The sequence below is a fragment of the Cucurbita maxima genome, unplaced genomic scaffold (genome assembly GCF_002738345.1).
Source record: "Cucurbita maxima cultivar Rimu unplaced genomic scaffold, Cmax_1.0 Cma_Scf00031, whole genome shotgun sequence".
Classification (NCBI taxonomy): Eukaryota; Viridiplantae; Streptophyta; class Magnoliopsida; order Cucurbitales; family Cucurbitaceae; genus Cucurbita; species Cucurbita maxima.
The window spans coordinates 1,351,142-1,363,515 of record NW_019272047.1 but is presented as its reverse complement, the minus strand read 5'-3'; the positions used below and the strand labels follow the sequence as shown (position 1 = coordinate 1,363,515).

Sequence of the window (12,374 nt, the reverse complement as noted above, 5' to 3'; positions counted from 1 at the left end):
TAGACATTACCGTCAATATGAATTTATACTCTAGAAACTTTGAAGGTCATATCGATTAAAACTAGTTTGCTCCTTTGGTTGCTTTTTTGCATCAATGATTGTCCTATCCATCCTACAGGTAGGAAAGTTAGCTGATCTTGTTCTATGGAAGCCATCCTTTTTTGGGGCAAAACCAGAAAAGGTGATTAAAGGTGGTACAATTGCATGGGCGAACATGGGCGATCCAAATGCGAGCATTCCTACACCCGAACTGATAAATCCCTATTATCTCTCTCAGCACGACGTTTGGATTGTGCGACAGAAAACACGATAGCAAGAGAACTCAGCATAGGGTTTGAATGAAGAATTTCCACTATTCTCACGAGACAACAAAATAAACTAACATTTTACTTTGTTGTGTGGCACAGGCGAGTCTTAACGCGGGAGTCAAGGCCATGTATGCCATGAATGGTCTAAACAAGAGAGTTGAAGCTGTGGGGAACACAAGGAAGTTGACAAAACTTGACATGCAATGAAATGAAAGCTTTTAATTGTTGGATTTTTTGTTTTATATTTCAACAATCATAAATCTAATATTATAAATATATAATTTCTTTTTTTCTTGACATAAAATGGACCCGTTTTGAAAATGCATGAATATACTCCCAGTCTATCATCTACCTTCAACATCTTCTCAGAAAAGAGAGCACCCAAATACTGTCATTCATAAACATTATCATAAACATTATCAAATACAATAACTTACGGAATCGATAGATAGATGTAAAAGGACGTAAATAGAATAAGATACCGTAATCTAATGTTCAGAAAAACAACTATTCTGAAACTCGACAAATTATTCAATTATTCAATTATTCAACCATGACCAAAAAACGCCTCGGCAATGGACTCGAGGTGCCATGAATAACTTGTCAGACCCGGATATAAATCAACAAATAATACAATGGTACATAGGGTCATGACTTTATTAGCCGAGTGATTTTGTTCCAAACAAGTTCCCTGCCTAACATGACATCAACAATCAAGATTCGATGTAAATGAACGGGTCGAGAAGACCCTATGATATTCCCTAGCATGACAACAAACAAATTCCCTATAAACCAACCAGTATCAACCTATTAGTCTAATGCATCAGATCAAACTCAATATATACCGTAACAAACAATTCACTTTCCCCACTCAAATTCCATCACTACACAGTTTATTTCATTCTTACACCACTGTGCCAGGTCTAAAACCAGTTTTCAACCCACGACATCAGACAATAGAACGATTTCACCATACGTTTTAAAAATAACATTGAAGTTGTAACCATAAACCGACACGTGAATACTGGTAAGTTAGCAACCAACAGTAAACACACTTGAAAGAAAACCAAACATCAAATAAGTATCAGGTTGAATGAACGCAAAATGCATTTGGAAAAGAAGATCAGATGCATAGTATGGTTGACACTAATAGCTAAGGGTTAGAAGATTCTCACTCAATCTCCGCCAAGCTCGATAGTACACTTATACACTTTTCGGTGTATAGAGCGTTTCCAAACAGCACTTCCAAGAAGAAAGCTGTCGAGTAAATGATTTAGGAACTTGAAAAAATGCAAACAAAAACAAAGTTGTCATATAGTACCTCAAGTGGGTGAATCAACAACTAAGTTAATAACTTCATAACTTCCAGAGCAATGAAGGTAAGCTCCTCAACCTGCTAGCTTTGATACTGCAGTGACATTTGCAGAAAAATCACGGGGAATCACAAGAGATTGAACCTTTCAAACCAATTAAAAGAGAATAATAAGTGATAAAAGTCGATCCATTTTATACATTCCATTGAAGAGTGATGGAACTGCTGAACAAGCTAATGCATACTTATTCTTTCTTTCAATAGCCAAAAAAAGAATTTGCAGCTCGTTCTACCCATGTCACCAAAAAAGAAATAATAATTACATCAAGTGGCAGCATGCAACACCAACGCGCATATAGATCAAATAGAAGGAAATCTATTTCTTGAATAAAAGAAAATAATGAGTTTAGAAATTCAAGTAATAAGGACTGCTAACTTTAGGTAAATATTATGGAGACAGAAACATGAGGGGAAGCTTGGTGCTCCCAGATAATACATAATTCGCGATGTCTTCTTTTAATATGGAACTTTGCATCCATCAGCACCAGCAGTGATTGGAACTAAATTATACCCAAAGAAGTAGTCACTTAAATCACCAACAACCAAACACTGATTACATTTTTAAGGAAGAAGCCCATAATATTAAGTCTTGTAAAAAAACCTATCCACAGTCCTAATTATAGAACCCAAATAAAAAACTTTTGTAAGAAAATAAACCTCTAAGGTGAATTAACTTCCATCTAGAATTTTGGAGAACTTGAAATAATGGGGTTAAAGGAACAAGATAAATCAGGCTTATAAATAAAAGCATATTTGGTAGGCCAAACTATTAGGTAAGCACTGTAATAAATACAACGAACACTTCAAGTTGAATTTTCAAAAAACATGCACACAACCAAGATACTGATATAAAAAGCTTCAAAACATGCTCCTGATCCTGAAGAATTTTGCAATTAATTAATTACCTTTGAAAAACTACCGTTACTGTCATATTCTTCGCCAACGAGAAGCAAAGACCGCCCTCCCCTTCCCACCAACCATCTCTTGCAAACACAATTCAAATATTAAAAGGAGATATATTTGAACCAGGTAGGCAGTAAATCCAAGGTGATCTAATATTATAAACGAAATTTATGGCCAATAGCCTAATTTTCAATAAAAATATGTTACACAATTAGTTTCTGCTGAAACTGACTTTAGCAAGAAAACAACAATGTTCCACACCTCGCAATGCAAGCCGTGTCTCACTGAAGCATTTTCTATATGATGACCAGAGGAGAAGAATAGACGTCAAGCTGCAATATATCTTCTTCAAAGAAGCAAAAAAAATACATATCTTGAACCAAATATCCATGAATGTCGTGCTAAAAGAGCACTAGTAATCTGTCAAACAAGATTCACAGCCTTCTTCCCTCACCTCAATCAGGTCCAATAGTCAGAGTTATTAAAAAAATAACTTCAGGGCAACCTCGGTCAAATTACCAGATCCCCTCTCAGCCAAACAAGCCAGATGTTCCCAATTCTCCTTGCTGCAACTCCTTTCTGCGCTGCTCTTCTAAGGGGTCTGGACTCTTCATTACTCTCCGGAAACGCCTACATAGGTATCATGCTATTGTTAATATTAAGTTTCAATAAAAGTTAAACCACAAACTCATAAGTCTAACAGCTGTCATACCTGTCCTGAGCATGCTGAGCAGGAAAAGTAGGCATGAATGCTTTAGACTTTGGAAGAGGAACTTCTGAGAACCATTCGTGATTAAGAGCGGCCTCAGCTGTAATTCTCTGCAGTAAGAAAACAAATATCAGTAGGCAATCATGAAAGTGAATGAGGAAATCAAAAGGAATTGATCATATATTTACCTTCTCAGGATCATAAGTTAGTAGTTTGTTCAACAAATCAAATCCTGAATCAGAAAGAACTGGCGAACCCGTGAATGATGTTGCAGGAAATTTCTTACGCAGTAAGTTGTACCTGAAAGAAACATGTCAGCAGTTAAAACGTGCTATGAAAGTTAACTGGAAGGTCACCAAATGAGGCCAGATAGCCAGACCAGAATCACCCAAAGCTGGAAGCCTGGGAAAACAGTGGGAAAAAATAAGAAAAAATGCGATTGTTATACTCGGATTCAGTGACATCAACAATACTTACTGGTGCTTAACAAAGTTGACCCGAACTCCTGGAAGATTGGAAAATCCAGGCCAAATTGTTTCATTTGGTGTGCCTAGCATTCGGAATATCTGCAATGTTCAAGGTAAGGGCATGAGCATGCACACAATAACATTGAACATAACAATTAATAAATGCCAATCAACTAGAATCTGCACACTCTAATGTAATTAATTAGTTTACCTTGTCAAGTTGATCAACTTCTGTTTTTCCATTAAACAGTGGTTGCTTTGATAATAATTCAGCCATAATACAACCCAATGACCACATATCAATGGCTGTCGAATACTGTCTTGTTCCCAAAAGAAGCTCAGGTGCCCTGACAACATGCATGAAAAAAAGAAATTTTAAAAAAACATAGATTTCATCTAGACTCGTGGCATGCATCTTCAACAAAATCATCGGGCAAATTAATGCCTCCAATAGTATAAAAGATAATATAAGAGAGTGGACATTAGAAATAGACATGGATAAAACATACCTGTACCAAAGAGTAACAACCAAATGCGTATATGTTTTCAAAGGGCTCCCATACTGTCGAGCTAATCCAAAATCACAGATCTTCAACTCTCCCTGATTATTCAAGAGTAAATTTGATGTTTTTAAGTCCCTATGAAGCACCCAATTATCATGAAGATATTTAACACCCTCCAATAACTGTAGCATCAGACATTTGACTTCACTTTGACTAAATGGCTGCTTCATTGTCTCCATTAGTGCTTTTAGATCATGCTCCATGTATTCCATTACCATAAAAATGCTATCAAGGCTACTGCCCACCACCACTTCTTTTACATCAACAATTGAAGGGTGATGAAAAGAAAGGAGAATGTTTATTTCTCTCAAAGAAGTCATTGGAAAACCTTCTCGCTCCTTTTCCATTTTTACTTTCTTCAACGCAACTATTTCCCCTGACTTTTTGTCTTTGGCTCTATATACAACACCGTAAGTTCCTTCATCAATCTTGTTCAATCTTTCAAATTCATCAACACTTCTACAGCCCTGAAGCATATTTACATTTCGGGGGGGAGGGCCACTGAGCTCTGCCTCCTCGGGAGATTCTGTCTCATCCTCAGAATCATTATCTAACCGGCTACTGCTAGTATCTGATCTATGAATTTCATCACCTAGCTCTGTGCCTTCAAACTTCTCAAAATCATTACCATGGTAATGATTCCCACTAGATGATCGAGACCGATCACCATGTTCTGTCGATTCAGATGATCTTGTCCCTGCTTCAGAGCCATGTCTCATCACCTCCCCAATCTCTGGAGTTAATGATTTCCTTTGAAGTCGAATGCCCTCCAAGGACTCAGAAATTGGTGTTGTCTTCCTCCTTTTAGGAATTTCCTTGTCTAAAATCTCACCTTCATCACCGGGAGAGTTATTTCCAGCAGCCCATCTAGAGGATGAAATGCCTCTTGTGGGGACATAATCATCATCCCCAAGATTTTCTGCTTCAAGATCACTCTCCAATGGTTTCCTAATTGAAGCAGAAGATGGCATCATTGGTGAACCACTATCGGAAAACTCATCTGATCCAAGAGCAACAGAAGATTCAGCAAGTGAAGAAGGTTGCACATACTCGTGATCAATAGTTCTGACAGTGGGTACGGTATCAAGAGTATCCAATACCACATTAGGAGATTGCCGCTGCTCCTTAGGAAGCGGCAGAGATGAATCTGTCACAGCCTTGGCGACCTTATTTCTTAGGGAAACAGTCTCTTCCTTAACGTCTCTGTCCCAAACTATCGGTGAGAACTTTCTCTTCTTCTCAGATGGAGAACGAATTCCATTCTCCGCCACCTTTGCTGCCTCGCTATTCTTAAATTGCAATCCAGAATCGGTGGCATCATCAGATCCACTCTCACTGGATAACTCACCCGGCTCCCTATCCATTGCCCTGACAAGAAAAACACTTTGATTGATTCCATGAGGCCCACCGCTGCTGCCAGAGTCGCTTCTACTTGAAGAACGTACACTACCATTACCTAATTCCCTCTCCTTGATCTCCTTCGGCCTGACCCTAATTCTATCCCTAGCATCCCAACCTCGACTCTTATTGCTTTCACGGTTACGCCCCCGCCCCCGTTCATACTCTTCCTTCGCACTCACATCAAAACCGGAATCTCGGTCCTTCATATCATAGTCGCGATAACCCCCCATCCTCCCCGCTGCCATCGAAATCCCAAACCCTACCCCAATAATTCCCAAAGAAAACCCTAAATCCCAAATTATTACAATAAAAATATTCGGAAATCGGCCAAATAAATACAAGTCGAAACCCTAAATCCAAAAAAATTCAGATCGCGAATAGAATCGCGAAGTGAACAAAAAAAGAAGTAAAATCCACAAAAGACTCGTCAAATTTTCAACGAATCTCGTGGTAGAAACGGAAAAGTCGAAGAGCAATTCGAAGTTGAGAAATATACCCTTGAAATCGATTGCGCAAACTAAATAGCAACCCTAAAACGCAATTCAATACGAGCTTCAACCCCAATCCGGAAACTAGTATCAGACAAACAGCAATATCAATCGAAGAAAAGCCCCGGATGCGAGTTTAAGAACCCTAGTCAATCGAGACGAAACAACCACGAACACGGAATGAGGAATAAGGAAAGTTTGCGATTTGGAGTATACACGTAGTGGACATCGATTATACGACGCCTCTCCTAAATTCAATTATTTTAAATAAAATTAGTTTTAAATTATTTTTTTATTTTTACCATTTTTATTGAGTTAAAATTTAATTTAATTATTTATAATTAACTCAATATTTGATTTTACGGTATATACGAGGTTTATATCCTAAAAATAATTTTAAAAATTAAAAAATATCTAAACTAATTTATTATTTTTAAGATAAAATATATTATTTATTATTAGACGTTTAAAATTAGATTCTATTTTCATAAATAAAAATTAATAGTTTATTGAATATGTATTATTTATTTTTGGATCTTTCGTAAATTATTTATCCTTATATAAATTCTTTTAATTTTTGTAATTAAAAATCAAAACCTCTCAAAATATTTATTTTTTCCTTTTTTTTTTTTTTTTGTTGAACGGAAGATATCAGCAGTATCATCTATTAAATCATTTTTCTAAATTTATTCTTAACATTTTTAAATTATTTTCCTAAATTTATTGATAAAAATACTCCATCATTTTCTTAACATAAATATACTAAATTTATTCCTAAAATTTTAAATCATTTTCCTAAATTTATTTATAAAATCACTCCATCATTTTCTTAATATAAGTAAAGATAGTTACTCAATAATTGGGATTTAACATTTCTCATTTTAATAATAGGACATGATAAAAAAAATTTAGTAAATCTAAAATAAAAAAATTACTTCCCCTACAAAATAAAAAAATAAAATTTAGCCAGTGTTGAACGAGCTCTAATATTCGAACAGGTTAGAATATGTAGAAACTAGATCGTACGAGTCAAACTAAAAACAGCCTAAAACTTGGGTTTGATCGAGCTTGATTGTACCGTTCTTATTCTACTAGTTTAGGTCTGCTGTTTAGACTCATTTACTTTATTTGTGTATATGATTTTTTTTTTTTTCGATTTTAGTTCAATTTCACTCCTAATAAATTATTGGAAAAAATCATATTTAAATAAAACAAAATGGATGATTTAGCAAATTTATTTGAGATATAATATTTCTGACCCATTTTTAATATTCTTGTTAGATAAAAAATTTGTAAAATATAATTAAAAAGTGTTAAATATGAGTAAAAATTGGAACTTTTTTTAATAATATTGTTAAATTAAAAAAAAAACACAACAAAAGAATTAAATCGAGTTTTACCATTATTATGAACGAGAATAAAGATTCAAACATAGTATATTACTTCAGACAAGTTTATAATTTACATGAGGTTGATAATTAAATTATTGACGTTAAATTTACTGACCAAAAAAACTTAACCGTTCAAAAATTCAAACTTTTAACATTGTAATTATAATGTATATGTATTAATATATTCTCACCATCGATTATAAGTTTTTATCTATAATATTAGGTGAAAAAAATCCACTTATACTATTTTAAAAAAATATTTATAAAATAATTTAATACTATTAATCCTTATTGAAAAAAAAAATTCAAAATAGTCTTCTAAATTAAAATTTTCTATTTCCATCTCATAAATCATATTAAACTTTTTAATATTACTCTTAAAAATTTTTAAAATATTAATAAAACTTTTCAAAAAAAAAAAAATCTTGAAATATTTATTATTTTTAAAACTTTCACAAACAGAGGTGTTTTTTAAACAAAATAGAGTCCAAAATTTTTAAATTTCTTAAAAAAAATAAATTATTGGAACATTTCAAACAAAATATTTTCTAATTAAATGCATTTTTTATTAAGTAGCATATTTTCTTTTAGATCAAATAAAAAATTTAAATTTAAATTTAATATTTATCCATATTTAATTAGGCAGAATTCATACCATTATCAAATTAAATATTATATAAATCTAATAAAATGATTTAAGTATTTTAGAACAGGATTTAAATATTCTAAGAATAGATTGTATAATGTCTACTATAAATATTGTTCTATCTTATCATCTCGTATGGTAATAGTTTTTGTAACGTCTTATAATAATACTATGAACGAAACTTAATTAACCTAAAAATTGTTATAATTCGAGTATAAATAATTAAATTTTAGAAAATAGGATAAAGAGTTTAAAGGCTATAAACATACATAAAATTCCACATAAAATCTTAAAAAAAAAATTAAAAATTAAAACATTAGCATATAAAATAAAGAAGGAGGTGAGTATTACCAGCAGATAGAAGGCAGCTTGAAGGAGAAGGAAGAAGGCAAATGGCCAGTCCTCTTTACATAATCAGATTTCTCCCATGTCTTTACTGCTTTCTCGTTCAGCTTCGCCTCTGCATTTGCTCGCCTCTCTTCCGCCATTCTCGTCGCTGCCGCAAGCTTTTTCGCCATCTTCTCCTGCGCCCGACTCTTCATTCTCTCCGCTTTCACCTGATCCAAAAATCGTATGGATTCAATTGAGTTCGAACCTTTTATTCTACGTTCTAATGGGTTATGAACTTAGTTACCTCTATTTTTCTCATCTCCGTCTCTGCTTTTCGCTTCTCTTTGTTTTCCCACGCTTCTATCTTCACTTCTTCCCGCTTAAATCTATGATTATTGGATTTATTGTACACAAAATTGAAAAATGCAAGGGTGGTAAATTTTAAAATGTTAATCATGTCAAATAACGTGACACGAATAAATGCGAGGTACATGAATGAACTAAAATTAAGTCTATGCTAACAAAGAGCACCTTCCTTTTCAGTAGCTTAGTCTCAGTCGTATGTAGTTAAACATGTTTTGTTTAGAGTAATCATATGTTGGGTGGCCTTTTAGAGAATTTTCAAAGAAACATGTGCGGAAGGAAAAACCATGTTGAAATGATGTTGTTGGTCTGTGGGATAGTTTTCACTCTTGGAAGCAAGAAGTTAGTAATATGATCATGTCATAGGATATGGAGGGAATACCAAGAAGGGTTGTAGGGATAATGATCATGTCGCAGTGGAGAAGGGGAATTGTCGGGAAGGGATATAGGGAAAATTTGATAATGTCACAATGGATGGAGGGAAATACCGAAAAGGGATATAGGAAAAATATGATCGTGTCATTGTGGATGGAGGGAAATACCGGGAATGATATAGAGAAAATATGATCATGTCACAGTGGATGGAGGGGAATACCGAGAAGGGATATAGGGAAATTATGATCATGTCACAATGGATGGAGGAGAATACCAGGAAGGGATATAGGGAAAATGACCATGTCACAGTGGATAGAGAGGAATATCGGGAAGGAATATAGGGAACATATGATCGGTCACAGTGGATGGAGGGGAATACCGGGAAGGAATATAGGAAAAATATGATCGTGGCGCAGTGGATGGAGGGGAATATCGAAAAGGATATAGGGAAAATATGATCATGTCACAGCGGATGGATGAGAAATACCGAGAAGAGATATAGGAAAAATATGATCGTGTCACAGTAGATGGAGGAGAATACTGGGAAGGGATATAGGAAAAAATAAGATCATGTCACATGGATGGAGGAGAATACCGGAAAAAAAATAGCAGTAGATTGATGGAAATATGGAAATATGGAAATATTAGGAAGGAATGTAAGAAGAGTAAGTAATATGACCGTATTGCACGGAATAAAAGAGAATATGAAGCTAAATAACTCTAGATTAGAAGGGGTAAAATAGTCAAAGGGACCCTTATAGCTTAATTTTTATTCCAATGCGATCTAAAATTTTATGGGCGAAAAGAAATGTGTGCAAAGCAAAGAGATTACCTAGCCATGTATTTGGCTCGTTCGGCTTCGTCCCAAGCCATTGCCCTAGTTTCTAGCGAGTTCATCTTCTTCGCTTGATCAGAATCCCGATTTTCCTCACCAACTCTTCCGCCATTTGATTCTTCACCACTCTGAATCGCGTTCGATTCTACTCCGACATCACTGGACTGAATCCTCGGCTGAAACCTTTCAGTACCTTGCTTCGCCCGATCGAACATCGCCGGAGTCAACGATCCAGACGACATAGGGCTTCGCGCGGTCGCCGTCGCCGTCGTGCCTCGAATCGGCGTCGCCGTTCTGGAAGGCTCTTGGCTAGCAATCGGAGTCATCTCCGTTCCCGTATCCCTCACGCATATTGACCTAACAGCCGCCGCTGGATTCTCTATCTGTTTCTCGATTCGCAAAATTGAATCGCGACAATCGACATTCTTCGTCTCTGCTTCAAATTGATTCTCATTTTGTTGTTGTTCTTCGTCGTCGTTGCTCGAGTAATCCTGCTCTTTTTGTGGTACATAAGCTATAAGCCTCAAATCGTCTGCGTTCGAGTTTCTCGGTGCGGTTTTCGATTGATTTTTTTCTCCGCCTTTCGAAAATCCTACAATCCATTTCTGCGCATCGTCCCATTTCGATGGCGTTGGTTTTCCTAACGCTGTGCGATGATGTGAACCTCGGTGCGGTTTTATTGGCTCGTGATTATAGCAGCCTTTATCCTCCACCGGCCTCATTGTTAAGCTTCTTCTAATCTACTAATCTTCTGAAGAACAATGAACATCAAAGGTAAGAACACAAAATCTGCACAGGTTCAGATCTATTGCTTAGATCCAAGTTGTCGTCCGCCATGGATCTCTGCTTTGAGATCCAAGTGAAGTGAACTTTGAGGACTAATGAAACAGAGTAAAAGGGCAGAGCATTAGATACAGAAAAGGAAGTGAAATTTGAAGCTTCATTAATGGAGTAAAGCTTCAAATGGCAAGAATGTCATGTGAGCTTGTATGGCTAAAGAAAGCAAATGGAAAGAGCTATTTGAGAACAACCATTGAAGTTTGGGAAGTTGCTGAGGTGAAGATGAAAATGGAGTTTTGAGATCCCCATTGGAGGAATTATAAAAATAAATGCATAGATCGACGCCTAATTCCGACCAATTACTTTGAAGATATGGTTAAAAAAACATTAAATAATCAAATATTTTGATGGGAATTGGAATCTTGTTGATTTGATATTGAAGTTTGGATCCCTAATCTGAATGACTTGAATAGGATTCATAATGTCGGGTTGCTCATTTTTTTTCTAATTATCTAATACGATTAGACTTATCTATCATGCACGTCAAACATTCACATGTCACAATGCATTATTAATGTATATCACAATCGTTAAAATTTATTAACTTTCACAGTAATATCAATAGATCTCAGGTCGATTGTGTTAGATGAAAGTGTCACACATTAATTAATTTAGGGAATAGTCATGAGTTTATAATCTAAGAATACACTCTTCATTGTATGAGACCTTTTGGGGAAGCCTAAAGCAAAGCATGAGAGCTTATGCTCAAAGTGGACAATATCATACCATTGTGGAGAGTCGTGTTCGTCTAACAGGTTGGAGAGGGAAACAAAACATTTTTTACAAGGGTATGGAGTATGCGTTTTAAAAACGTGGGGCTAACTGTGATACGTAATGGGTCAAAGAGAACAATATCTGCTACTGGTGGGCTTGAGCTGTTATGAATGGTATTAGACCTAGACAGCAGGTCGGTGTGCCTGCAAGGACATGGTATAAGAGTCAGACATTGGAGGTGGTGTGCAAGCAAGAACACTGGACTTCCACTAGTGGGCTTGAGCTATTACAAATGGTATCAAAACTGACACGAATGATACAAGAGTTGGACATTAGGGGCAGTGGGCATGATGACACTAGTCTTCCACTGGTGAGCTTGAGCTGTTACAAATTGTATCAAAGCCGACACGAGAACAATGTGACATTAAGCTATTACAAATGGTATCAAAGCCGACATGGAAACGATATGACGCCGAGGACGTCAAGACCGAAGAGAGTGAATTGTGAGATTGAACGATTACAAAATAAAAGTTGAATTGGGATCTCTAGTCTTCTAAACCTTTTGTATGAATATTGAATTGAAAGACGGTTGTCGTAACGGAGCAGAAGATTGGGATTACCGTGGACACGTGGACGGCAGAGGCTGGGAAACGTGTCAGTTACCCAGAA

At 35.7% G+C, this 12,374-nt stretch overlaps 2 protein-coding genes across 7 annotated transcripts; both read right to left on the bottom strand.

Annotated features, from left to right (window-relative positions):
• Nucleotides 1-936: 936 nt before the first annotated feature.
• Nucleotides 937-6,437, bottom strand: LOC111466532 (cyclin-dependent kinase G-2-like). Of its 6 annotated transcripts, none has more exons than XM_023111227.1 (9): nucleotides 4,269-6,437; nucleotides 3,971-4,106; nucleotides 3,770-3,858; nucleotides 3,672-3,694; nucleotides 3,481-3,592; nucleotides 3,296-3,402; nucleotides 2,586-3,213; nucleotides 1,630-1,716; nucleotides 937-1,565 (listed from the first exon to the last, which is right to left on the bottom strand). In XM_023111227.1, exons 1-5 carry the CDS (start codon nucleotides 5,966-5,968, stop codon nucleotides 3,510-3,512), a joined length of 2,031 nt encoding a protein of 676 aa, XP_022966995.1. In that variant the 5' UTR covers nucleotides 5,969-6,437; the 3' UTR covers nucleotides 937-1,565; nucleotides 1,630-1,716; nucleotides 2,586-3,213; nucleotides 3,296-3,402; nucleotides 3,481-3,509. The 6 variants fall into 6 exon arrangements, with proteins under 6 accessions (XP_022966995.1, XP_022966992.1, XP_022966991.1 ...); XM_023111224.1 differs by lacking the exon at nucleotides 3,672-3,694 and having other exon boundaries at nucleotides 2,586-2,663; nucleotides 2,845-3,213; XM_023111223.1 differs by lacking the exon at nucleotides 3,672-3,694 and having other exon boundaries at nucleotides 2,586-2,929; nucleotides 3,038-3,213.
• A 2,061-nt stretch (nucleotides 6,438-8,498) lies between these two features.
• On the bottom strand, nucleotides 8,499-11,364 carry LOC111466557 (remorin-like). Its single transcript, XM_023111266.1, has 3 exons — nucleotides 10,149-11,364; nucleotides 8,883-8,964; nucleotides 8,499-8,805 (listed from the first exon to the last, which is right to left on the bottom strand). The coding sequence occupies exons 1-3, from the start codon at nucleotides 10,871-10,873 to the stop codon at nucleotides 8,596-8,598; spliced, it is 1,017 nt and encodes a 338-aa protein (XP_022967034.1). The 5' UTR covers nucleotides 10,874-11,364; the 3' UTR covers nucleotides 8,499-8,595.
• Nucleotides 11,365-12,374: the final 1,010 nt, after the last annotated feature.

What these genes read in the sequence shown, in the direction of transcription:
- LOC111466532 (XM_023111226.1), bottom strand. Translation starts at nt 5,968, where the DNA reads ATGGCAGCGGGGAGGATGGGGGGTTATCGCGACTATGATATGAAGGAC. An exon ending in GTTGTTACTCTTTGGTACAG is followed by an intron (nt 4,107 to 4,268) that starts GTATGTTTTATC and finishes GCATGTTGTCAG; the next exon opens with GGCACCTGAGCTTCTTTTGG. An exon ending in AAGTTGATCAACTTGACAAG is followed by an intron (nt 3,859 to 3,970) that starts GTAAACTAATTA and finishes TGAACATTGCAG; the next exon opens with ATATTCCGAATGCTAGGCAC.
- LOC111466557 (XM_023111266.1), bottom strand. Translation starts at nt 10,873, where the DNA reads ATGAGGCCGGTGGAGGATAAAGGCTGCTATAATCACGAGCCAATAAAA. An exon ending in CGAGCCAAATACATGGCTAG is followed by an intron (nt 8,965 to 10,148) that starts GTAATCTCTTTG and finishes CAATAATCATAG; the next exon opens with ATTTAAGCGGGAAGAAGTGA. An exon ending in CGGAGATGAGAAAAATAGAG is followed by an intron (nt 8,806 to 8,882) that starts GTAACTAAGTTC and finishes TTTTTGGATCAG; the next exon opens with GTGAAAGCGGAGAGAATGAA.